The sequence below is a fragment of the Paroedura picta genome, chromosome 6 (assembly GCF_049243985.1).
Source record: "Paroedura picta isolate Pp20150507F chromosome 6, Ppicta_v3.0, whole genome shotgun sequence".
NCBI lineage: Eukaryota > Metazoa > Chordata > Lepidosauria > Squamata > Gekkonidae > Paroedura > Paroedura picta.
In genome coordinates, this window is record NC_135374.1 from 18,322,099 (window position 1) to 18,346,586 (window position 24,488).

Consider the following 24,488-nt stretch of genomic DNA (forward strand, 5'->3'; position numbering starts at 1 on the left):
GATGGAGCTCTTCCGCCAGACTTTTGGTTGAGGGTGGGGTGGGGGGGTGTCCCAGGAATTACGAACTGGAGGTCCCACTGGTGAAGTAGATCTTGGCTAGAGTGACATTAGTGGGTAGATGCAGCTGGAAATGTGAAATATTTGACTGGGATGGGGAAGGGTGTTTTATCCACCATCTGTGGGATTGTTAACTTGTGATTACTGGGGGTTTTAATTTAAAAGTGATTTTATTGGATTGTATTGTTACATTTTGTTCTGTTTTATCTTGTTGTAAGCCACTTTGAGCCTTCTGGGAATATAGATTTAAACATAAGCCAAAGTATACACATATTTCTTTGGCCAGGACTTTTGTCAACACTTTAAAGAAAGCAAACAGTCCAACAATGTTTATTAGTTTGTCATAAGATTTATTGATGTAAATATAGTTTAAATAATTGATCAGACATTTAAGGGCAAAGAAAACGTATTGTTCCTTTAAAACATAAAAACGGGAATATGGACAGTATAAATAGAACACACAACAGTCATAACCACTTTATTTTTATCATCCAGGTTTACTGTCAAGGTTTAGATTTTCTTCATATACAAATTCATTTATTCTGGTGATCTAAAAATTCCGGCATAATGAAACATGCTATTTACAATGCAAATGATGCACAGAAGTCTACAAAAGTGATTGCAGTGGGTTGGATCCCATGGAGGAATTCTGCTGATGGAAAGGGAGGGGTTTTTGTTTGTTTGTTTGTTTGACTAATCTCTCCTCATTGCAGATCTCTGACGCCTACTTTATACTGTTTCTGGGGGTCCTCATCCCCCTGGATCAATAGGGGCATTTTGGGCTGCAACAGAAGAGGGGAGCCAAGGAAGGTCTGTTTGGCTGATTGGAAATACTTCCGTCGGCAGAAATTTGGCGTGAGATCCAAACCATAGGCTTTTGCTACATGGAAAGCACATAAGATAAGTGGTAGATGTTTTGATTAAAGGCACAATCCAGCATGCACTGACATGATGTGCTCTCATTGGTCAGATCCAGATTGCTAAACCAATGGTCAGCAAATGACAATGCAGATTTCTTGCAGGCCAGGAGGAAGGGAATTTGCTAGAATTTCCCAACCAAACTCCAGTAGATTGTCTTAAGACAGAACTACATGCTATTTATGATTCTGACTCCTGCCAAAAATGTCCTCCCATCATTGACTTCTTTCCCTCTCTTTAACATATTGGATCACTTATCCTGTGTTGTAACATCACCTCTCTGGGCACATCCCTACCCCAGGAAGCAGCCAATCTGGTGGCCTGGGGAAGCAGAGAAGACCACAATGACATCATGAGGGAGATAAGTGGTCCTGTATGGATCAGGTGGGGAAAGCTTGACAAGGAGGTTGTTTTCAGCAGCAACCATGTCTTGCACGTAACATGTAGTTCTACCCTATAACATATAGATCTACATTTATTGGGTTGGTATGGTTACGGACATCAATTCAATAAGAGGGCACCTTGCACACAGTGCTGGTTGATGGGGATCTTTTGCATGAGCAGGGCCCAATCTTAAGGGGAACCTACGCATGGAAGCCAATTTCTCAAAACTGGTCACTCTTCCTGGATCAGAGCCATTGTAAGACATTTGTGAGATGCCCCCACAAGCCTGATGGGATCAACAGAGTTGGCACATGGGCAGTACATGCTGTGTTGTCCCCCGGTTCTATCAACGCTCACAGATTCATATGGAGAATTCCAATCTGAAATAGCTATTGACATCAGATGTCATGTTTTCACTCACTTGATAGTAAATAGTGGTTGCCCGGATGCAAATAAATAGAAACCATCAAAATGGGGGGTGGGGGGTGGAACTGTACATATTTGAGAGCCGTATTTAATTAAGCAAATGAAAACCCATGTATTTTAGACATTGCAAAAAAAAATGTTGTAAGCTATTGAAACACATGCCGTACAGAGACGTTGGTCTATGGAAGCAATGCAGGCTGATGGCACTGCAGTTACTGTGGGGGATATATTTAAAATGGTTTCCAAAGAAACAATTCACATGGCATATTGGTATCATAAAATAGCAGATGTACAATATTATTTACATGGCCAACCAACTAAGAGAGAATGGCTCTATGAAAATGCATCAAATTGCTCAGAATAGTAAAAATCACAGACCTGATTCATAAAATATATGCATATGTATATGTATATAGTATATATATAATATCTATCTATATATATGAACATGTATAAAATGTAACTGAGCAGAAACATATGGATTCTTTTTTTTCCTGACAAATAGTTATCAGAGCTGTTTTTAAAAAGTGGGTTCTCCGTCCCACCAGAAATTGTGACATTTCTGAATACACAAAGCAGGACTCTAATCTCCATGATGGAACCCCTCCGGTGCTTGTCCAAAGGTGCCTTTGCATACATGGAGTGACTCCTGAACTGTGGCTGCTCGTTTGCCTAGATGGGGATGCAGAGGTGGTGGTTCTCTGCTATTACAATCCATGGAGCAACATTTCTTATGCAACGGTCCACAGCTGGACCCTGTGGCAGATCTCCACTAACAGAAACTACTTCTGCCAGTGGAATGGGGCTTCCTTGTGGTCCCCTCCCACTGTAGGTTGAAATAACGCCTCAAAATACTGCAACTGTGGCCAACCTGTGCTCTCCAGTAGGAAAAAGAAAGTGACAGACTTGAGCCCCTCTTCCATTAGTGGAAATTTACTTGTAGGATCCACATTCATGGACCATCATTCAATGAAAGTAATGCCTTTTTAGCTTTGCTTCGATTATAATAAAAGAGTTAAATATTTGCCCACTGAGGCCAATGGGAAGTAAAGCTGCATTCTTAAGCACACGGAATAAACTGTTATTCATTTCTGAAAGATGGGCTATTGGTGGTGCTTCAGTAGCAGAGATGGGTGAATTAACAAGTTATATATATATTTTTTTATCAACAGTTTGGTTTGCCATGTCTTGCTGTTGCTTTTACAAAAAACACTTGTGTTGTGTTTACAGGTTATATGCTTTGATACATAATGTGTATGGTATGGCAGTTCTCTATACATATGCATATGTTTTTACATATAATAATAATATACATAAAATGTATAATAACTGGCACACAACAGAAAAATACATTAATTTTAAAGGGAAGAAATTAGGGTAAGGGAACAGAAATTGACACCAAAAAAATCAAAACAATCACAGTTTTGTTTTGCACAAGGGAGAGGCAAAATTGAAACAGGGATTTTGGCACTGAAAGAGTAAGGATTGGGAAATTCAGAAACATTCCTATACCAAAGGGCATAACTCTGAGTGCTTCATGACCCAGGTATGCATGCACCAGAGGCTTTCTGAGGCTGAATCAAAATTATTTTCGAAAACACTAGGAGAAACACCAGTTTTTTTCTAATTAAACATTGCTGTGATTTTCATAGCTCTAATACTGCATGCCAAAGTAAAAAAAAAAGAAGAAAAGAAGTCATTGTTACAGATATAAGCTTTGATCCCACCTAGAATTTCTTCTTGTGAAAGTGGAATGTGTATAATTGTAATGAATTCCCTTCTCCCACTTCTGCCCCAAATGCCTCTCCCCTTGAAATGCTACTTCTGGGGTATCCCCAGGAATAGGTTGGGGGTTTTTTTGGGGGGTGGGGGAGAACCACAGGTCTCCTGCAACAGGGGAAAATATCTTCCCTTCCCTCTGCCCATCAAAATTCTAGGTGAGATTTAAGCAAATTTCTCCAATGCAGAATCCTGCGTATTCCCTGTACATAGAGGAGCTCCAACTCCATATTCCGAGCACGCAAAGAATATAACTCTGTATACAGATAGGGTCCTTCAGGTTTCTTCCCAGTTGAAAAAATGAAATGTGTTGACCACTTGAAGGCCAAGTACATTTGGAAAGTTCCCACACATCTCATTTTGACAGTTTTGGTAAAATAATCAAAGAACTATTGGGTTGGGAAACTTCTTACACCTCTGTCCCTTCTCACACCTCGGTCCCTGTTAGACTTTCACTGAAATAATGGAAGAAACCATTTAAAAGACAGTTCATTGACCAGCGGGACTGCTGGCAACTGGTACTGTTGGAAAATCCCTCTTGAGTAGGATTGTTTGCAGAATTAAGGTTAGTGCATTTAGTGCTGTTAACAAAAGGGAAAGCTGGTTATTGGTCATTTGTTTCTGAAAGTCAAATGCTGAGTTAGAGGAAGGTGACTCTTTTCTTGGAAGAGACAATGGAAATTCAGGGAGTTTGCTCATCTTGCCCTATCACAGAAGAGTCTGGGTTATCACATGCTTTGTCCCATTTGTTAATTCACTACCATTGGGGGGGGGCAGTCTTATAAGTATCCTGTGCCTTGCAGCAGTATCTACCAACACTGAGCTGTAGGGGTGGGGGGAACAACCCGGGTGCTAGTATGTGTGTATGTGTGTGGGGGGCATTTTCCCTGTGAACATATACTTCCACAGTGACGTAGACGTTTTATATATTTATAATAATTTAAAAATTACTCTGATCTGGCACAGAGCTTGCAGAAGTGGACGTTCCTCCAGTTTAAGGATCCTTTCCCCAACTTCAGTGGCTTTTCCTTTGGAGGACAAGCTGCTTAATTTGGAGGAAAGCATCAAAGTTTTCTGAATGGAGTGCTAGGCTACTAGGTCAAGAGGTGTACCTTGCTTGGAGCATCAAAATATCTAGATGTAGTTCTGAAAGTTGTCAGGCAGGACTGGGTCTGTTCCCGCTACTCCAACTGGGCACCAGCCCCTCAGCCTGATTTCAGTTTTTTAAAAAACCAAAAAGGGCCGAGTGAGTCTAATAGGACTTTGCAGATCTGTGGTGAAGTGCAGAGAGAAAGGATTCCTTGCAATGACTCAAGAATCTGGCAATCACTTGATTAAATGTCCGTATCCCTGAGTCCTTATATAAAGCAAAGTTACCATGACTTTAGCGATCTGAAAAGTGCTAATCAAAACATTGAACTGAGATGCCGGATTAATATTTTTTTATGAATCAGGTACTGTGTCAAGGTCTTAGAGAAATCTTTTTTTTTTCATTTTAAAAATCTTTTTTTTTTTTATTTGGTCAGTGAGACTATAAAATCTGTCATGGGTTAGAAAAAACGGGCATGGAAGAAGGTTCTGCTGAAGTTATTGTATCAGTAGTCAGAAACAGCAAAGAGAAGAGAAGCTGTTGGGTCCAGTGACCAATATTAAAAACCTGCATCGTGTTTAGAAACATTTGTAAGAATAAGTGGCTCACAGCTATGGTGCCGTCGGGTGCGATTATGCAGAGTATAAATATAGATATATATTGCTTTCTTTATAAGAGTGTACTGTAGGCTTCTAATATGGGGACGGACAAGCAGGGCTCTCCAATACAAAGTAGAAACACCCTATTGGGACACAAACACACAGCACTGGAGGAATTTCACTATGGAAGCCTGATGAGGCGTCATGACAGATACTGTAAGAATTATTACAAGGGTAGGCTAAATAAGCAAAGCAAAAACATCCTAAGCAAATTTGAAATCTCCTTCCACAGGTAAACTAGAGTAGGAGGGGGAATCTCTCTTGCTTATTGCAGATTTGACCTTAATTCATCCCCACGTTCCCCTCTTGTGAGGCCACGGCAGCCTTTTCCCCTGTGGGGTCACATTGGGGATAAGGGGGTCACGTGGCTCATCATCATATCATACATAAACGGTGCCAGTGTTGTGTGCCATTGCATGCTAGCTTAAGTGAAATCTAGAAGGGACAAACATTATTACTGAGGCCCAGTCTCCTCAAAGATGGATCTGACAAGACAAGGCCTTTTTGTACTTAAAAATGGCTGCCACCTATGCAGCTCTTTTGTGATTCTACCTTAGGTTGTTTCTTTTAAAGGGGTGTGCCTACACTGGGGACTCTTCAAGTTGCTTCCTTCTGTGAACAACAGACGATTTTCAGACAAAGACACAAAAAGGCATGAAAGATTGTAAGTAGAGTAACCGACTGCCTAGGGAGAAAAAGTTCTCTTCCCTTAATGGGATGCAATTTACCTCCATACATAACCCACACAAAGCCCAGAGAAAACTGTCTTGGTTGAAGAAGAAGCACGGCCATTATGCAAGGCGAAGCATACAGAAGCAGCAAGTAAATTACCATAACCTTTTCAAACTCCACACTAAGACCCGATACACGCATCATTGGAAATTACGCTGCAGTATCCTTTGTCTCCTGGATTTTTAAGGTTCTCAGCTCTTCATTGGCAATTCCCAAGGACACCAGAGGGGTTGTAGATTTATCAGAGATTTGCCAGAAGTGATGGCACCATGCTGCAGGATGCGGTAGGATTTCCCAAAAACATTGTGGCAAAACCCACAGAGTATCAGGGAAACTATAAAGAATTCCATGGCATGGTGACACCACTCCCATTGGGGCAGCTGAAAGTGATGTGGTGTCACATGACGCTGTTTCATTTTTGCCCTCCCCACCCTATTGACCAAGGCAGAGAGTGGGAGGTTGGCTGCCAAAGCAGAAATCTTGCCCTCTCCGATTGTCTTTGTCTACTGCACAGCAAAATCTAGGAGGTGGATGATTACAATACAGTAATATCCATGGATGTGTGGATTCTACCTAAATCTCCATATTGCCTCGGAAGCAAGAAATGATTTACATGGTACATAGATTCCTAGCATTGGTGAAAGCCATTTCATCACATTTCTTCTAGTGACCGATGCTGGCCTTTATTTTCTTTTCCTTCATGAATGACATTTCCCTTGGAGTGCACCATAGGAAGAGCACTCTTCCACTCAATTTATCAATCCTGGGGACTTAGCATAATAGTGACTAGTAATTCATTTGAAGCAAAATCAAGTTATTGGAAACAAAATCAAGAAGACTAAGGAATCAGCAGCAGTAGTACAACCCCAACAATGAAAGAGTAGCAATGCTGGTTCAGAAAGAAAAGGAAACAGTCTTATGCTCATTTGTCAGAAAGGACTGAAGCTCAGAAGTGGTTCTTTACATGCAGAGGCACTAGGTTCAATTGTGGCTCCCCACTATGAGGCCCTGAAGACCTGCTGTTGGTCAAAGTAGATAGTATTTCATCGATCAGTCAAAAATCCGTGCCACTTATAAGAAAGCTTCATGAGATCATCTTTCTGCTCTTGTACATGACATCCCAACCTGACCAGCTACCTTCCCATGAGGATAGAATCATAGAGTTGGAAGGGGCCACACAGGCCATCTAGTCCAACTCACTGCTCAATGCAGGATCAGCCCAGAGCATCCTAAAGCATCCAAGAAAAGTGTGTATCCAACCTTTGCTTGAAGACTGCCAGCATGAAAATGGAGGCAACAAAATTATTTGGTGAAGAAGCCACTGGAAAGAAAGTCTCCCAGGGCCAACATGAAACAAACAGCACAGATATTTTTCAGAAGCTCAAAGGGGCAGGAGTCACAGTTATGAAAATATACATTTGGCTACTATGTAAAGAAGTGAAAAAAATATTAAGCTTTCAGATCACATGCAGAGAATGTCCATGGCACTAAGATTATTTGTTTTGTGGCCTACACAAATAGTATATTGATTTATGACGCATTGTGCTGCACATGAGTAATTATGGTTGGTTTCTGTGCTCTTGTAAAATTGCTGCCTTCGGTTAAGTCTGGCCAATGTAACCTCTCTATTATTTTGCTGTTATTTTTTTACTGTGTAGACTCCAGCATGCAAAATGAAGATACAACCCAAAATTCATTAGTGCCAAGCAAACTGGTTTATCTGCTGGTACATAAAAACTCAACCTAGACAACTGTCTTTAATATATACATATAACAATTAAACCTGACACAACCAATTATCAGTAGAAAATTCCCAAATATAAATTGAACAACAATTATCTATCAAATCAAAGAATCATAGAGCTGGAAGGGATCTCTGGGGTCATCTACTCCAACCCCCTGCACAATGCAGGAACTCACAACTACTTGCCCACCCACTCACAATCTGCCTAAGTTCATAAAATCAGCATTTCTGTCAGATGACTATCTAGCCTGTACTTAAAAACTTCCAAAGAAAGAGTACCCACCACCTCCCAAGGAAGCCTGTTCCACTAAGTAACCGCTCTGTCAGGAACTTCTTCCGGATGTTTAGCCAAAAATTCTTTTGAATTAATTACATCACATTGGTTCTTATCTGTCCTCCTGGGGCAATAGAAAACAACTCTGCTCCATCTTTTATATGACAGCCCTTCAAGTATTTGAACATGGTTATATCACCTCTTAGTCACCTCAATCTTGCCTAATACGACTTGGTCTCCAAACCCCTCACCATCTTTGTAGCTCTCCTCTGGACGTGCTCCAGTTTCTCTATATCTTTCTTCAGTTGTTAACTGAACCCAGTACTCCAAGTGAGGTCTTACCAGAGCAAAGCGGTCATATTACCTCATGTGATCTGGACACATCTTTTAATACAGCCCCAAATCCCATTTGTCTTTTTATCTACTGAGTCTGACTCATGTTCAATGTCTGGTCTATTAAGACCCCCAGATCCTTACTGCTAAGACAAGTCTCACACATTCTATACTGAGGCATATGATTTTCCTACCTAAATGAAGAACTTTATGTTTATCACTATTGAAATTCATTTTATGCATATTTACTGATGTGGGATTCAATCGTTTCTCCACTGTAAGTTATTTAACTGGAGGGAATTTGTTCTAGACTTCATCCGTTTTTGGTATTAATTATATGTTTGTGTACTGATGAGCCTGGCAACTATGAAGCTGAAGACCTGGTAAGAGGGGAAGTATCCCCAGCATGATGATGTCACTTCTAGGGAGTACCTGGAAGAAATGATGATAGTCCTAGGAATTACCAGAAGCTCTACCATAGAGTTTCTGGCAATTCCTAGAGTTATCTCAGTTGCTTCCAGGTATTCCCTCGAAGTAACAGTATCATGCAAGCGCCACTGATGAGTTTTTATTAATTTTTAATTTTTACCCACCACTGCTTCAAACTTCTGTAGGTATCTCAAACTCAGGGAAGGAGATTTCTTGCCCTAAGCAGGGGCTTGGCAGAACCAGTATTGGTTCCATATTAAATAGAGTTTTTTAGTTTTAAGTCTGTATGAACCTTTTTGGTGACCCAAGTGTTTACTATGTATCATGAGCAGTAAACCACAATTCATCCAAAATTATGGACTTTAAAGGCCCACTGGTGGGGATTTAAAGCCTGCACTTCACTCTCTAGCTGAAATGAATGAGATTTAAGAACACCACAAATCTGATCAATATTTCTATTCAAGTAGATGATGGAAATCTTTGGTTAGAGTTAAATCTAGTTATTTTGGAGGCAGTAATCCTAGATCAATCCTCATCCTAAATGAAGCAATCATTTGAAGTAGATTGCACCCACCATAGATGCTTCTCAAATTCCTCCCTGCATGCATGGACTTTGGCAATATCATTTCCAACTGCAAACTTTCACACTGTGTGAGATAATGTACCACAGATTCCATGACTCTTATGAGTCAGGAGATACAAGGGGCTGTTGAGGGTAGAGGACAGACCAAAATCATAGTATGCATGTCTGAACAAGATCCCAGATTTTAGTTTAACTTCATCTAGTTTAACAAAAAAAAATCTGAACTACCATGTAGGTGAGCATCAGTAAAATATTTTCCAATAGAAGAATGGTACTTTTTCATATGGTTTTAACTTGCTTAGGAATATTTAAGGAGGCGGATTCTTGACTGGAAGTCCATGGTGACAAACTGCATGACAAGCTGAAGTTTGTTACAAACTTTGGCCAGTTTGTGGTGGACAAAGCGATGTTTATGAGCTGAATCCTATGAATTTTGATGCAGCCTGGAAAGAGCAAATAGCTTTTATGAAAAACAGCTGTACAGCAGCTGTACTGCTTAGCTGTTTGGAAACCCCTGTTTTCTGCTCCCCAGAAATACTGTGGAAGCAGTTTAAACTTTAAATGGCTCACAAACTTATATGAATGAACCAACCTCTCAGCTCATAAGGGTTCGTGGTTCTGTCACGAACCAAATCACAGAAATGCGGTTGTTGTTGTTAGGGGCGAAGTCGTGTCCGACCCATTGTGATCCCATGGACAATGATCCTCCAAGCCTTCCTGTCCTCTACCATTCCCCAGAGTCCATTTAAGCTCACACCAACTGCTTCAGTGACTCCATCCAGCCACCTCATTCTCTGTCGTCCCCTTCTTCTTTTGCCCTCAATCGCTCCCAGCATTAGGCTCTTCTCCAGGGAGTCCTTCCTTCTCATGAGGTGGCCAAAGTATTTGAGTTTCATCTTCAGGATCTGGCCTTCTAAGGAGCAGTCAGGGTTGATCTCCTCTAAGACTGACCAGTTTGTTCGCCTTGCAGTCCAAGGGACTCGCAAGAGTCTTCTCCAGCACCAGAGTTCAAAAGCCTCAATTCTTTGGCGCTCGGCCTTCCTTATGGTCCAACTTTCAGCTCCCCAAAGGAATTTTTTTTTCCAGACTGCTACCTCTCAGCAACCCTCAATATATAACTGAATGTCTGGTGCCCTTGTGGGCTTTTTGCCCTCTTAATTTATTGGAATTCTCAAATCCTGACTTTGCATCCTGCTCTGAGGAACGAATAAGGCTGGCATTCTTGTTTCCTTAAATAAAAATCCATTGAGTTCTTTAGGATTTTCTTCTTAGTAAGTAGGTATAGGACTGGAGTCAATTATGCTTTTCCATCAACACATAGCGTTCTTGGAAGAAACCTCACATTTTGAGCACATGTTTCTACCACCAGAGGGCACAATGCTTGTTTGAAAGGATTTCAAGAATTATACATCAATGTTTTAATTACCGTATCTCAAATGGTATCACTCACAAACCCTCCCTTGGCTATTAACATCAAAGGCTTCATTAGCAGCCATTTAATTCTAATCTTATACTATAAAGAAATGTTGTGGCTGAAACATGGCACATTTTTTTTTGTTAAGTGCAAGTTGTGCTGGGTTTGAAATGTACACAAACGATTAAGTGCTATTTGATCTGATGCCAATAAAAAGATCCATCTCTTTTCCAAACCCTAATTGCCTACGAGGAGCATTTTGCTTCCAAATTCTGCGCTCTTGCAAAGACAATGTAATGGTATGGGCCACACTTTGAGATTCTCAATATGTAGAGGCAAGATAGCAGAGGCAAAGGAGTGATAGGGTGACATGTACAACGCTTCTCAGGGCTGGGTGAGAGCTAGTGTGGGTACAGCACTGGATTCAGGAGAGCTGAGTTCAAATTGCCCCTCTGCTGCCAGAGGCTAAATCAGCCTTTCTCAATTTTCTGACTATTGAGAACCCCATGAAACGTTCTTCAGGCTTGGAGAACCCCCAGAAGTGATGTCAGCAGGCCATACTCTCTTGTTAAACATGTATGGTAAGGTGACCAGATTGTCCCACTTTTGGAGGGACATCTGGGGATACCTGGCAAATTGTACTTATGTTAAAATTAAATATATCTGGTCAGCTTAAATATAGTCATGTGGACACCCCCCCCCCAAATGGCCAATGATGGGTCTGGAGAGGTTGGGAAGGGGAGGAGCCCCAGATCAACATGTACATAGCCATGTTTCCCAACCATATTCTGCACGATTGTGCCACTTCTGGGGTTTCTTGAAGCCTGGAGAATGTTTCAGGGGTTTCTCAATGGTTAAAATGTTGAGAAAGGCTGCTATAGAGATTTGTAAACAGGCTATATCAGTTACGGGTCTTGAAGAACGTTCAGTATGCAGGAGTGGTTAAAGCAGTGGACGCTTAGAAATGCATTCACTGGAATGGTATTAAGACTCCAGTGCTCTAGACAGGAAAAGAACTGCTGCTTCTACGAAATTGATTCTTGTTGAGGACTAAATCATTTTATCTCAAAGGATCAAAATTGGATTCAGTGTCTGAGTTCCATCTGCCTCTCAGGGTTTATACAGGTATAAACTCTTAGGTTTTTAATATACTAGCTTGGCAATTCATCTTTCCCTGTCTCTCATTTCTTCCTCATTATTACTTTTCTCCCTTCTTAAGGCAGTGGTGCCAGCAGGGTCCAGCTCAGGTTGAAGACAAGATTCAAACAGCGGTCCCCAAACTTGTTGTGCCTGGCAATGGAGAATGCAGGTTATAACAAAATGGCTGCCACAGGAAGTAACCAAATGCCTGTAACAGGAGGAGTGGACCTCCTGGGCTCTTCTGAAGTACCTCTTGATCCACTGAGATGGAGGAAAAGCCAATATTGGTTCTGCTTCGGGGGAAGAGATGCCAATTGGTACCAGAAAATTTACTGGCAGATGCCAGGGCACTCACGTACACCATCCACATAGGAGACTACTGTTCTAAAATGGTAAGCTTATTTCTGGAAAGAGGCCTAGACATTGCTAGACTCTAATCTGGAGAAACAGGATTCCCCACTCCCTCCTTCAAATGAAGACAATTGGGTGATCTTGGGCCAGTCACAGTTATCTTAGAGCTCTCTTAGCCCCAGCTAAGGGTATCTGTTGTGGGGAAAGGAAGGGAAGGCCATTGGAAACCACTTTGAGAATCCTTTGGGCAGTGAAAAGCTGGGTATAAAACCCAACTCTTCTCCTTCTGTTCAGTGACTCCTTATGTCCATCCACTTTCTCCTCTCTTTCCAGTTTTAGGGAATATTCTGCTTTATTAAAGATCTATTACTCCTTTAACCAAACTTTCAGGGAAGTTATATAATGGATTTCTGGGCCAAATAAGGCAGGGTTAATTCTGGATTCACAAATCAAGAATAATGTATTCATTCAAATACACTTGGCATCAATGAAGAACCCAATTCTTAGGCTGAAGATTAACAGACAAGGGTTACAATAATCCCTTCCAGCGATTAGCAGATCTGGACAAGTAAGTAAGGGTGGATTTAGATTTGCATTTTATCTGGCCTGTTTCAATGGTCATACAGAGTGACCTACCAGACCAAGATGGGCTGTCACCAAATACCTTCTAGGTCATTTTCTGGCCATTATACCAGCTAGAAGAGTCTAAGAATCCCCTGACTCTGCTTCAAGGAACTCTCTGTTTTCAAAATCCAGTTCTTCAAATAGGAAAACTTCCTTTAACTTGAGGGTACAACAGAATACTGTTCCATGCAAACATATAATCAACTGATACATTGTGCCATACATATGTTGTGGGCAAAGCTTCAACTATGGAGTAACTCTGGATCTTCAGAATGCAGTCTAGGTCAGGGTTGGCCAAATTGTGGCTCTCAGATGTCCATGGACTACAATGACCATGTTATGCATGCTGGCAGGGGCTCATGGTAATTGTAGTCCATGGACATCTGGAGAGCCACCCCTGGTCTAATAGCAGAAATGTAAATGAAACCTAGGTAAGCAAGGACAGACCTTTCATTCTGACTGCAGAAATCTCAAATTCAAACTAATGGTCAGCCCCAGAGCTAATGCCATGGGCAAGTCAATCTCAGCCTGCCCTGCTTCACACATTTACCGGGAAGCTAAAATGGGAAATCACTTTGTGCAATCATAAGCACTGTAATGATTCATAAAAACCTCACCTGTGATATCAAACACACACAGTACATCACTACAGAAAGCAGGAACATACTACTTGCAACAATCGTGCTTCTTGAAAGTCACTTGATTTCAGAGAAGACACTTAAGGTAGAAGGCGGCTGTTGCCTGTTGTAGGCAGGGAGATTCTCTACCAGACCAACAAGCGAGCTCTGGCCACAGTCAAACATGGGAATTGCTGCAAGTGGATGAGGCAGCCAACATTTCCAGGTGGCAAAAATTGTCCCTGTGCTTTAGTGGACAGAAGGGGTTAGTTGACTTGGAACTATGTCACACTAGTCTTTGATTGTGTCAGGGAGGGAGATGTCTTTGTAATGCATCAGAACAAATGCTTGAAGTTCCTTGCATTTCAAAACAGATAAGCAACAAACAGCAGAACTTCATCTAACAATAAACTCCAGCAACATCAGCGGCAACATCTGCTTCTCCTGGGTGCTCTCTCCCATTTTATGTCCACCCTACATTCGTGTGCATAGCTCCCATTGCTCAGCTTGCTCTCATGTTTCCCTCTCATACCTTTGTAGTCAATGCATCCTAGAAAACTGGGACTTAATGTGGCACCCGTGAGAGAGAGACACACAATGGGTTGGATCCCAACTACATTTTCCATGCATGCAAAGAGAAGGTATTTGGCTTCATTCCACCCTCCAGTAGGAGATATTTGACTACCCTAATCTATTTCTTGGAGTCCCCCAATTCCCCCAAAGTAGCACTTAAAATTGCCACATGATTTGGTTGGACTGGGACAAAATGGGTGCTGAGACTCAAAGTTAGCACGTTCTATGTTGCCAATGCTCCATCTCAAGAGCCTCTTATTGCTTTAGGTGCTACAGTGCGTATGTTTAGACCTATGAATGGCTGCTTTATTGCTTGTATATATTGTATAAGATTTGTTTCCCAGTCCTAACCAGTGAATAGCAATAACCAATAAGAATATGGTACGAGGACCAAAGTGGCCATTGCTTTCTTATTGCTTCGTAAATGTTAAATTATTGCTAGGGAATAATTCATCCAAGCACAAATAAATTATATCAATGTACAATGATTATCCCCCGGACACATACCAGAAAGCTCAACTATCTGGAGCTTGCTTTTAGGAACTGATATCAGGGGTGGGGATGGGCAGATTCCAGTTCCCAGGTGGGATCCCCTGGAACTATAGTTCATCTCCAAACTAAAGAGATCTGTCCCCCTGGAGAAAATGGCTGCCTTGGAGGATGGACTCCATAGCGTTATATTCGCCTCACGTCCTCCCTACCCCAAATGCCACCCACTAAGTATCTGTCCAGCCGTTGCTGGAAGACTGCCAATGAAGGGGAGCTCACCATCTCACTAGGTCTGACTCAGCAAAGGTAGGTTCCCCATACTAATGTAATTGTATACACATGCATTAATTTAATGATTTCAGGACAATCTACTCAAGGCATTTAAATGACTGTGGAACTGCAGAACACTTTTCTGATAACAATGATGACATGGCTCATCAAATGCACCTGATCCTTATTGCCATTTTTCAGAATCGTCCGCTTATTTCCCTTCTTCTATTTATCACTTTTCTTAGTCGTCCTTATTTCATCATGTCTATGATGACTAAAGGGAGAGGCTGTGGTGCAATGATAGAGCAACCACTAAGCATGCCTCAGGTCCCAGGTTTAGTGCCTCATACACCCAGTTAAAAGGATCCAATAGCAGGTAATGTAAAGCAGGGGTAGTCAACCTGTGGTCTCCAGATGTCCATGGACTACAATTCTCATGGGAATTGTAATCCATGAACATCTGGAGGACCACAGGTTGACTTCCCCTGACATAAAGGATCTTCTCCCGATACCTGCCACCAATCTAACCACACTACCTTTGATGGACCAAAGGTCTCTTAAAAGTTATGTCAGGTTAGGATCCTGTGAACAATTCTATGAGTGCTGCATAGAGCAATTCTTCTTGCACTATTACTACATTTGCACAAGATCAATAGGAATCGCTTGCATAAGAGGAAGCACATTAATATACATAGAATAGTCCATAGGTTCCTAGCCAGTGGAACTCATTGACTGAAAGACAGTCTAGTTGGATGGATCTTATGTACCTGATGCCATACTTTGGATTACCTGAACGGCTGAAAACCTATTGGTAAATATGCCAATGATTACGACATACCTGTAAATAATGGGAATACTTGCACTAAATTAAAACAGACAGCAGGCAGGTGGCTACACAGCATTCATTGCTTTCTGGCAACGTGTTGTACTTTTTACTTGCATCTTGGCTCGAGCTGAAGATGCTACTCATGGACCGTTCTTGGAACAGTTTAATTACTGACACAAATTGGAACCAGAGCAACCTCTGGATCCTCCTGGCCTATCTGAAATAAGACAGGATAACAGACAAGAGACGTTGAGACAGAAGAAAGTAACATGATTCATTAGGATTAGTATTCTGAGAGTCTACCTTGTATTTATGCCTTGAAGGTCTTATTTCTAAGGCATTTTATCTCTGTAATAATACCTTCCAAATCTCCAAGGAAAGAGATTCTGCTATCTATCTTGGCAGCTTCCTTCAATGATTTACTGTACAGTTTTATGTGAGTGATGAATGTGTGTGGCTCATCCTTGGGACATGAAGCCCTTCAGATTGCTACCAGCTGCAGAAAACATCTGGACTCAAGGGTTACAGGAGGACAACTTTACAAAAAAATCTAAAAAGCTCAGACAACGATGTTTCTAGGGGAGCTCACCATCTAGGGCAGTTTTTTTCAACCTTTTGACCATGGAGGAACACCTGAAATGTTTTTATGACTTTGAGGAACCCCAGAAGTGGTGATATGCCCCTTTAGAGAAGTGGGCATGGAAGTAAGATTTCTGAGCCAACCGACCAATCGATCAATCGATCGATCAATCAATCATTTAACATTTCTCCATTCTGGAGTAAGAGACTAGGCCTATAGACAACAGGGGAAGTGGGCTCCAGTGATGTTTAGTAATGCCAGTGGACACCCAAACTTTTGGGAAAGGTCACATAACCCCAGGTTTCCCCTGTAACCCTGGTTGTGAATCCCTAGTCTAAGGACCAATACAAATGTCCTTCCTCTTGTATTCTATTCCTGGAACACTTTGGCCTGCGCTGGTTTGCATTCTAAAGAGTGATAGTCAAAGTATCTTACTTGGTCTCTGTAATGAGATTTCAGTAAATTAAGATGTTTTATATTGCATCAAATCTGTAAGGAAACTCAGGTCAAATCCCAAGATAACATGCAAACCTGTGAACAGAAACATTAAGTTACAGATGCTGGTCAATGACCGTAATAAATAATCAATCAAGTCAATCAACATTAAGTTACAGAATGTCCCAAGATGGAAGACACTGGCAGGTCAAAGCAAGGAAAGGCATGACAGCAACGGCAGGCACAGTCGACTCAGTAGGGTGATAACTCTGCTTAGGTTTGCACTGTTAGCTGTATCTAATCAAATATGTTTATATTTCTCATGACACTTAAGAGATAAAGTGGTGCCTCTGACGTCAATGGGACTGACATCCCCATCCTATGCACATGTACTCAGAAGCATGTCCTCCAAAGAAGTGTTCCCAGACACCCTTGACTTACAACTAATATTTCCTTGATTGTTCTCATTACGTTCAGCAGATGTCAGACAAGGGGCCTAGGGCATGAATAAATATGCAAGCACTCAAAGAAAGAGTCAGAGCTCAAACGTTGGTACTGTAAACTTATTTTTACTTCCATGGGCAATTCAATTTTCTTTGAAAGCATGCTAAAACTATAATTACGTTTGAAAAGCTTGAGGTTGCCTAGCGATGGGATGCAAGGATCCAGTCTTAGCGACTTTGAGCACAGCAAGTCTCTGGTTCAATTTCTTACGTTAAAAGGACCTCATCCAACTGTTGTTGGGAAAGCTCTTTGCTTGAGCATTCACCACCATAGAGGATAATGGGGAGATAGGACCAGTGGTCCGACTCATAACAAGACAGCTTTATAAATGTGGAGATAGACTAGGGTTAAGTCTTTGCTCTTTTATAAAGCTCACTGGAGACTTGGGATAAATGGCTGAGCTTACTTTATTGCTGGAATAACATGGGAAAAAGCATTTTGTACATGGAAAAGCTCTGTGAAATAACAAGTCATGCTATAAGCTCCCAGGTAACCTCTGGTTAAGGTTATAGATCCAGAGAGTTGGGAACAATCAACAGCCATCACCCTCTCACTCCGGTCAAAATTAATGGCCCATCCACCCACTCCATCCTAAACAACCTGGGCAATCAACGGCCTATGTGATTTGTGGCAGACTTTGAGTAGCTGCATCACTGAAGAATCAATTGCCCCAGCAAGCGTGAAGAACCTCTCAGCACGCCACTCAAATCATCTTCACCAGGACAGTCATCCTGAATTCCCTGTCATCCAGCGTGCCTCTGCCTTGATTTTAATACCATTGTCTACTTACATTGATCAGTCCACGCAATCTTCTAAATGCTTAGGAAATTACACACCTTTCTCAAACCTGGAACGTCTCACACAATGAAGAGCTATTGATCTATATGATTCTGTTTAAGTAAACAACTATTGATCTTTGTCTTGACAGAAAAATAGTTCCACTTCCCCCCCCCCCGCCCCTCCATGATATGAAATAATATGGCAATCCTGGCAGCCTAAAAACCACAAACAATGAACTCAAGCTTTTTGCACACAAAGAAATACGGAAATGTGCCTCAAAGCAACTTTAGCTGTCATAATACAGAAGCAAATAACATGGTACTTTTCAACAATGTCGCTGTTTAGGATATATTACCTTTGCGCACACTTTTTTCTTTCTTTTTAAGCACCATCATGGTGGGAACCCTTTTGAGAGGAAGTTGATTTATTTGCAAACACGGGGGCATTATCTCCATGGAGATGCTGACACCAGTAGTTTAGATCTACCACTGATCTGTGATTATAAATTCCTTTCTTACTATAAATTAGCTGCTTGAAAGGATAGACCTAAATGGCGGCTTCTGCATTCTCATTCAAGGCATCTCTCCTGCCTTCTGGATGCTATTGTTCAGAGGGATTCGTACGCCTGGTCTCTCTGCCTGTCTAGAAACAATGGGAATGAAGCGCCAAGCAAGACTGCTATGCAACATCCCATAATTATAACAGAGGTTGAGCAAGAGCCAGGAGAAGAATCCCGAGACGGAGATGGCAGATTGCAGAACTGTAATTTCTGGTGGATTGCTCCCACCGTCCGTATGATTTTCATAATCCTTTCTATTTTTGTGTCTCCCTGTCACTCTCTGTCTCTGCGGGGAGGGGAATATGCTTTGTCTTGAGAAACAAAGCACAATCGTTAAAATCTAAAAGAAGCTATCTCACAGTCAAAGTACATTCATGACCTCTCCAGTTTACAAACGTAGCACAAAACACCCATGAAAACAATGGTCCGGGTCCTGTGATGCATGAGCAGAAAGTGTCCCTGGCACAGATCTGCTTGCGCAAAGCAGTAGCACAATGTCTGCAGCAACAGGCTGGCTTTGATGTGATTTTGAATGAGATAATGCCCATAAGTAGCAATGGGATGTACAGCAGAAGGTCTGCGTGGTTTCACTGAATCTCCTCCTGAATTGCCCTCAGAAGAAATGCCTTGTGCTATGACTCGTGCATGTGGAAAAAGATGGTCGAGATACCATCACTCGGTGCAAGCAGAAGCAAGGAGTCACTGCAATGCTTCCACATGCACAAGGGGAAGAAATCTGCCACGGGATCCAAACCCCAGATCTGCCCATTTATTAGCTGTCCCATAGTTGCTTGCATATAGACTGCAAAGGCAGCAATACTGAGTTTTCTCAGAGCCGGTCTGAGTGAAGGAAGTTTAAAAAGGGGAGGTTTATTTGTGACTCCATTATCGTATGGAAAAGCGGAGCCCCAACTATGACAAAACACGCTGGAAAAACAGTTATCGCATCAGGCCAAAGAGCTTTTACCTGCAAATATCGAGGCAGTATGGCTGGTTTCGCTGGCTTGCCTGCCTGACTGTCGTTTTAATTCATGCAGACTTCTAATCTGGAAGTACTTCCCTAGATGCATGATAGAAATTAGTAATCCAGGAAATGAGGATGGCTGACAGCTTGAGTCTGGCATAAACAAACCCTTCATTCACTGGTTAGGGCTGCCAAGAAGTGACTTTATGAATCCTGTTCCCTGGGATTCTCAAATTGGGGCACATGGAATTTCTCTGCTTTTCTGCTGGCAATTTTTTGCCCAGCCACTAAACACAGAGAAAGGGTGGTCCTCATTGGCTGAAAAGGATGAGCTAGCCCTGTGCCTCTAAACACACCACAATGTGGACTAATCCAGTGGGAACGTGGGGGAGAAACTGGGAACAATTTACGCCTCCCCAACGCGCCCTTCAGGAACGATTGCAGTAGCCTTAGAATTATGGTGCTCTTTCGAGTGAAGGGGAGAGGCCTTTCCCTCCAGCTGAAAGTCTTGTTAGGCTTCCTATCCTCAAAATGCTGTACAAACACAAACCTAGGCTCATTCCGCACACATGGGATAATGCACTTTCAATGTGCTTTGACAGCTGGATTTTCCTGTGCGGAACAGGAAAATCTACTTTTAAAGTGCATTGAAAAGTGCATTATCAATTGTATGCAGAACAGGCCCAGCTGCAAACCTCTGTGTAAGACATGAATTGTATTCAGCTTCAAGTTAGCATCCCACTGGGGGCTCCATTGCCAACGTGATTTGCCAGCCATCTCTGAACTGTCAAGAAAGCTACAGGGATGCAAAACCAGAGGAATGCGATAGGCTTCCTTACTTCAACTTCCCGGTAGCAAGAGTTGCACCAGGCATAAATCTTCAAGGATCGGTTGGCACTGTATTGACTTGCGCGAGACTACAAAAGCATTTTGCAGCACCTTGGAGCTTTAGCAGATTTAGCACGGCATAAGCTTTCATGGATGTGCGCCCGCTTTGTCCGTCGGATGCATGAAATGTTATCCCCGGTGGGGAGATAGATGCATAGACAGCGGAGACAAAAGATCATGAAATATAGGCCAGCGCTTAGCCTATGCAGGGCTGTATGCAGAGCTTCTTTTCTTTAGCACATTTTGGCGCTGCAGAGGAATGTCACAGATCCATTGTCACTCCTTTTTGTCTTCAATGCCTCAAGTTTCCCTAAGGTGGTGCCCAAATGTTTTCAGCTGCAAGAGTCTTAGTGTGATACAAAGGTGCACCCTGTGCAATTGTTTTAAAGGTAAAGGTATCCCCTGTGCAAGCACCGAGTCATGTCTGACCCTTGGGGTGACGCCCTCCAGCGTTTTCATGGCAGACTCAATACGGGGTGGTTTGCCAGTGCCTTCCCCAGTCATTACCGTTTACCTCGCAGCAAGCTGGGTACTCATTTTACCGACCTCGGAAGGATGGAAGGCTGAGTCAACCTTGAGTCGGCTGATGGGATCGAACTCCCAGCCTCATGGGCAGAGCTTCAGACAGCATGTCTGCTGCCTTACCACTCTGCACCACAAGAGGCTCTGCAATTGTTTTAGGGTACGGTAATAAATCCGTACATGGTTTGGACTCAGATTGCTGGCAACTGTTCACCTCTATCATTTCCCCCTTCTGTAGAGCATGTTGAAGATGTCCTATCGCTTCACAAAAATCTTGCCCCAACCTTCCTTCCACACACTATTCTAGCCCTCCAATATACCTTAATTTACAGATGGGATTCTCTTTTTAGAAGAGCCATATTTGGTTCCATGCTGAACCACGTAGGGCTCTGGAATCATAGGTAACAGATCCCTGGGCAATATGGTTATTTCCTGCTCTTCAAAGCATAATGTGGTCTGAGTGGCACGTGAGAGACATACTTCATGTTGTTGATATATGAAAAGGTGAATAATGTAAAATGAAAACCTCTTTACTAAATATTTCTATCTGAAAACGGAACACGAGAGTCTGTGCTAGTGATGTTTTTATACTAGTGATACCCTACATCAGGGGTAGTCAACATGTGGTCTTCCAGATGTTCATGGATTACAATTCCCATGAGCCCCTGCCAGCGTTTGCTGGCACGGGCCATGGGAATTGTAGTCCATGAACATCTGGAGGACCACACGTTGACTACCCCTGCCCTACCTCACTGTCCTCAAGTAGCTTATTCTGCAACCATCCTCTTGGGACCAATGGTACTACTCTAGCACAGGCAGCAGCCTAAAGGTGCAGGTTTAAGATTACTTGCAGTGCAACCTCATGCACTCTTAGTCAGAAAAAACTCCAAACTGGCCCTGACTTCCCAGTCTCGTCAGATCTTGGAAGCTAAGCAGGGTCAGTCCTGGTTAGCTTTTGGATGGGAGACTCCAAAAAATACCAGGGTCGTGATATTGAGGGAGGCCGTAGCTCACCACCTCCCAATGAACACCAAAAATTAGGAGATGCCATCAATCAGCTGTGACTTGATGGCACTTCCCCTGGCCAAACTTCCATGTCATTCAATGGGGCTTAATCCAGTTACATATAGTATTGCAATCTTGATGTGGTTTTGGTGACCCTTGGAGACTAGAGGCGCCATATCTTATTAACAATCAGCATGGCTACAAAGAACAGCGCCAGAATTTTTAAAATTGCAAAGCTTTGAAATGAATCATATTTCTGAAACGCCAGCACGTCCAAATTTGGGTGTTTGAACATTTATTAGGGGGAGGGGGATACGTTTCCATAGACTCCACCCAAACCTTGACAAGAGTACAAAACTGTGAAAAGGAGCTGCATGACAGGCATTGTACCTTTGGCCCAATTTTTTTCTAAAAACATCAATATTCAGAAGCACAACTAGGAATCACATTAAAAAAACCGAGGACATAAACTTGAATTGTTTGTAAACAAATCCAAATTAGGAGGATTTGCTTGACAGCCCTCCCCCCCCCAAAAAAAAAAAACATTAAAGGATTTGGATCTTAAATACATTCCCCCAGTGACTTCAGATAGGTGAAATAGAGATTCTAATTTGTGCTAGTGATTTTGAATGAAGACCACTGAGGGGGTTAGGTATTCTGGGTTAAATCCTTCATAATATTAGGGAGTGGTTTTGTTCACTTGGTGGTAGAACTTGGGAGGAGGTCATGGTGCTTGACTCATCCATTCCCCAGCCATTTCCCATTAACTATGAAGAATTGTTGTTATAAGCAAAAATAAAAAGTTCCTAACCCAACCCATACCCATTGAATAATTGAGGCTCTTCCAAGGGTTCGTGCAAGCTTTGAGTCAAAGCAGTCAGGAACTAGAATGTGATGCTTCCAGCAAAGTACCCAGAACTGGGCTGAACAATCACCATTTTTTACTTCCTGATGTCTAGGCTGAACCTATTAGCAGGGCAGAAACAGCATCTCATTTGTAGATAAGCAAAACACAAACATCTAACTGTCAGGGGAAGAAAATAACCCACATGGCATTCTTGCAAACCCCCTCCCACCCTCCAAAAAAGTCTTATTGTTTGAACAAGACCCAGAATAAGTTGGAAAGATGGTATAAAATATACAGTAGTCAACTGACCTCTTACTTGTTCCAGTGAATGGAATATTCTTTGTCCATAAAATGAAATGTATATAAAAAAGGTAAAATCTCTACAATATTATATATTGAATAATTAACCCTTCTGCCAGGAAGATTATAAATGATCTCTACAGTATTCATATGAAATGGTGTGTGTGTGTTTTTTTTAAATCTTTAGTCTTAAAATGTCCCTCCTTTTAGCGAATAACTTTTTTTAAAGGCAAGAATGCATCTCCATCAGAACTCTCGGCTTAGCTGGTGCAAATTTAAGATGTTGCTGAAACCCTGCTGCACTGAACCTTGTGTGCATTTCACTTTTGAAGATGACCTGCATCAGTTTTGCTGACCCAAATGGAGGTTGTTTACGCAGTAGCGGGAGCTCCATGTCCTTCAAAAAGAAATCTCCCACCCATTTCTGAACAGAGGGAAGCAATCTGCTAGCAACTCCATGGCACAGGAGGCCCACTGCTGTGTGGGGCGTGCCCATCAGGAAAAAAATTAATTTGGATGTCCTTGTTTTGTTTCTAAACCCATATTGACATTTATGACCAACAGCAGTTCCAGCAATGGAGAAGTATTTTGCTTAATTTAATTTCTTTTTTTAAACCCTTGTGTCATCTCCCCCCATCCCAGACACCACCGCCATCCCCTTTTCCAGTTTGTTTACTGACAGCAGTCACCCACCTTTAAAAAGAATTATTGCCTGACATTTCACGGAGCTTTTTTTAACTGCTTGCTTGGAACAATGCAGTGAAACAGAAAGAATCTCCTTTCTCCTGTCGTGACCCAGTTCTGGGCTTGTGCTTTTGTGATGAGTCTTTGATCTGCAGCCGGCCTCATAGGCTCGTTTCTCGGAGGAACATGGTGCCAATGTTGTAGGAAATCTTTCTCACTCTGGCAGATGTGACGGAGGACTTTGGCTGCTTCTGACCAGTTCTGACCTCCAGGAAATAACAAATCCCAGGGATTTCCTTTGGAAAGTTGTCTGGAAGCTCTTCACGGGATCGAGGAATGAAGATAAAATTTTCTTCCTTTTTCAGAAGTCTAGGGGGAAAGAGACAAGAGGAGGATCAGCCTTGAATCATGGTTCTTCCATCCTTATAGAGGTTCAAGGCAGAGAGAACAGTTTCTTTACCTGGCCATGGAACTGCCAATTTCCCAGACAACAACAATCAGTTCCTGCATTGTTAACCCATCAACCTAGGGATGCCAGCCCCCAGGTGGGACCTGAGCATTCCCTGGAATTATAACTCATCTCCAAGCAACAGAGGTCACTTCCCCTGGAGATAGTGGCTGCTTTGGAGGGTAGACTCCATAGCATTTCTCCACCGAGATCTCTCCGTGCCCCAAATCCTGCTCCCCCCTGGCTCCTCCCCAGTTATG

At 42.2% G+C, this 24,488-nt stretch overlaps 1 protein-coding gene across 2 annotated transcripts in view; it reads right to left on the reverse strand.

Moving 5' to 3' along the window:
- Positions 1-386: 386 nt before the first annotated feature.
- The window catches only part of GUCY1A2 (guanylate cyclase 1 soluble subunit alpha 2), a 205,551-nt gene continuing 181,449 nt past the window's right edge, over positions 387-24,488 (reverse strand). For both annotated transcript variants that reach the window (XM_077341568.1, XM_077341569.1), the window contains one exon: positions 387-24,149. In XM_077341568.1, the coding sequence (XP_077197683.1) occupies positions 23,942-24,149 (208 nt within the window). In that variant the 3' untranslated portion in view covers positions 387-23,941. The remainder of the gene's footprint in view (positions 24,150-24,488) is intronic.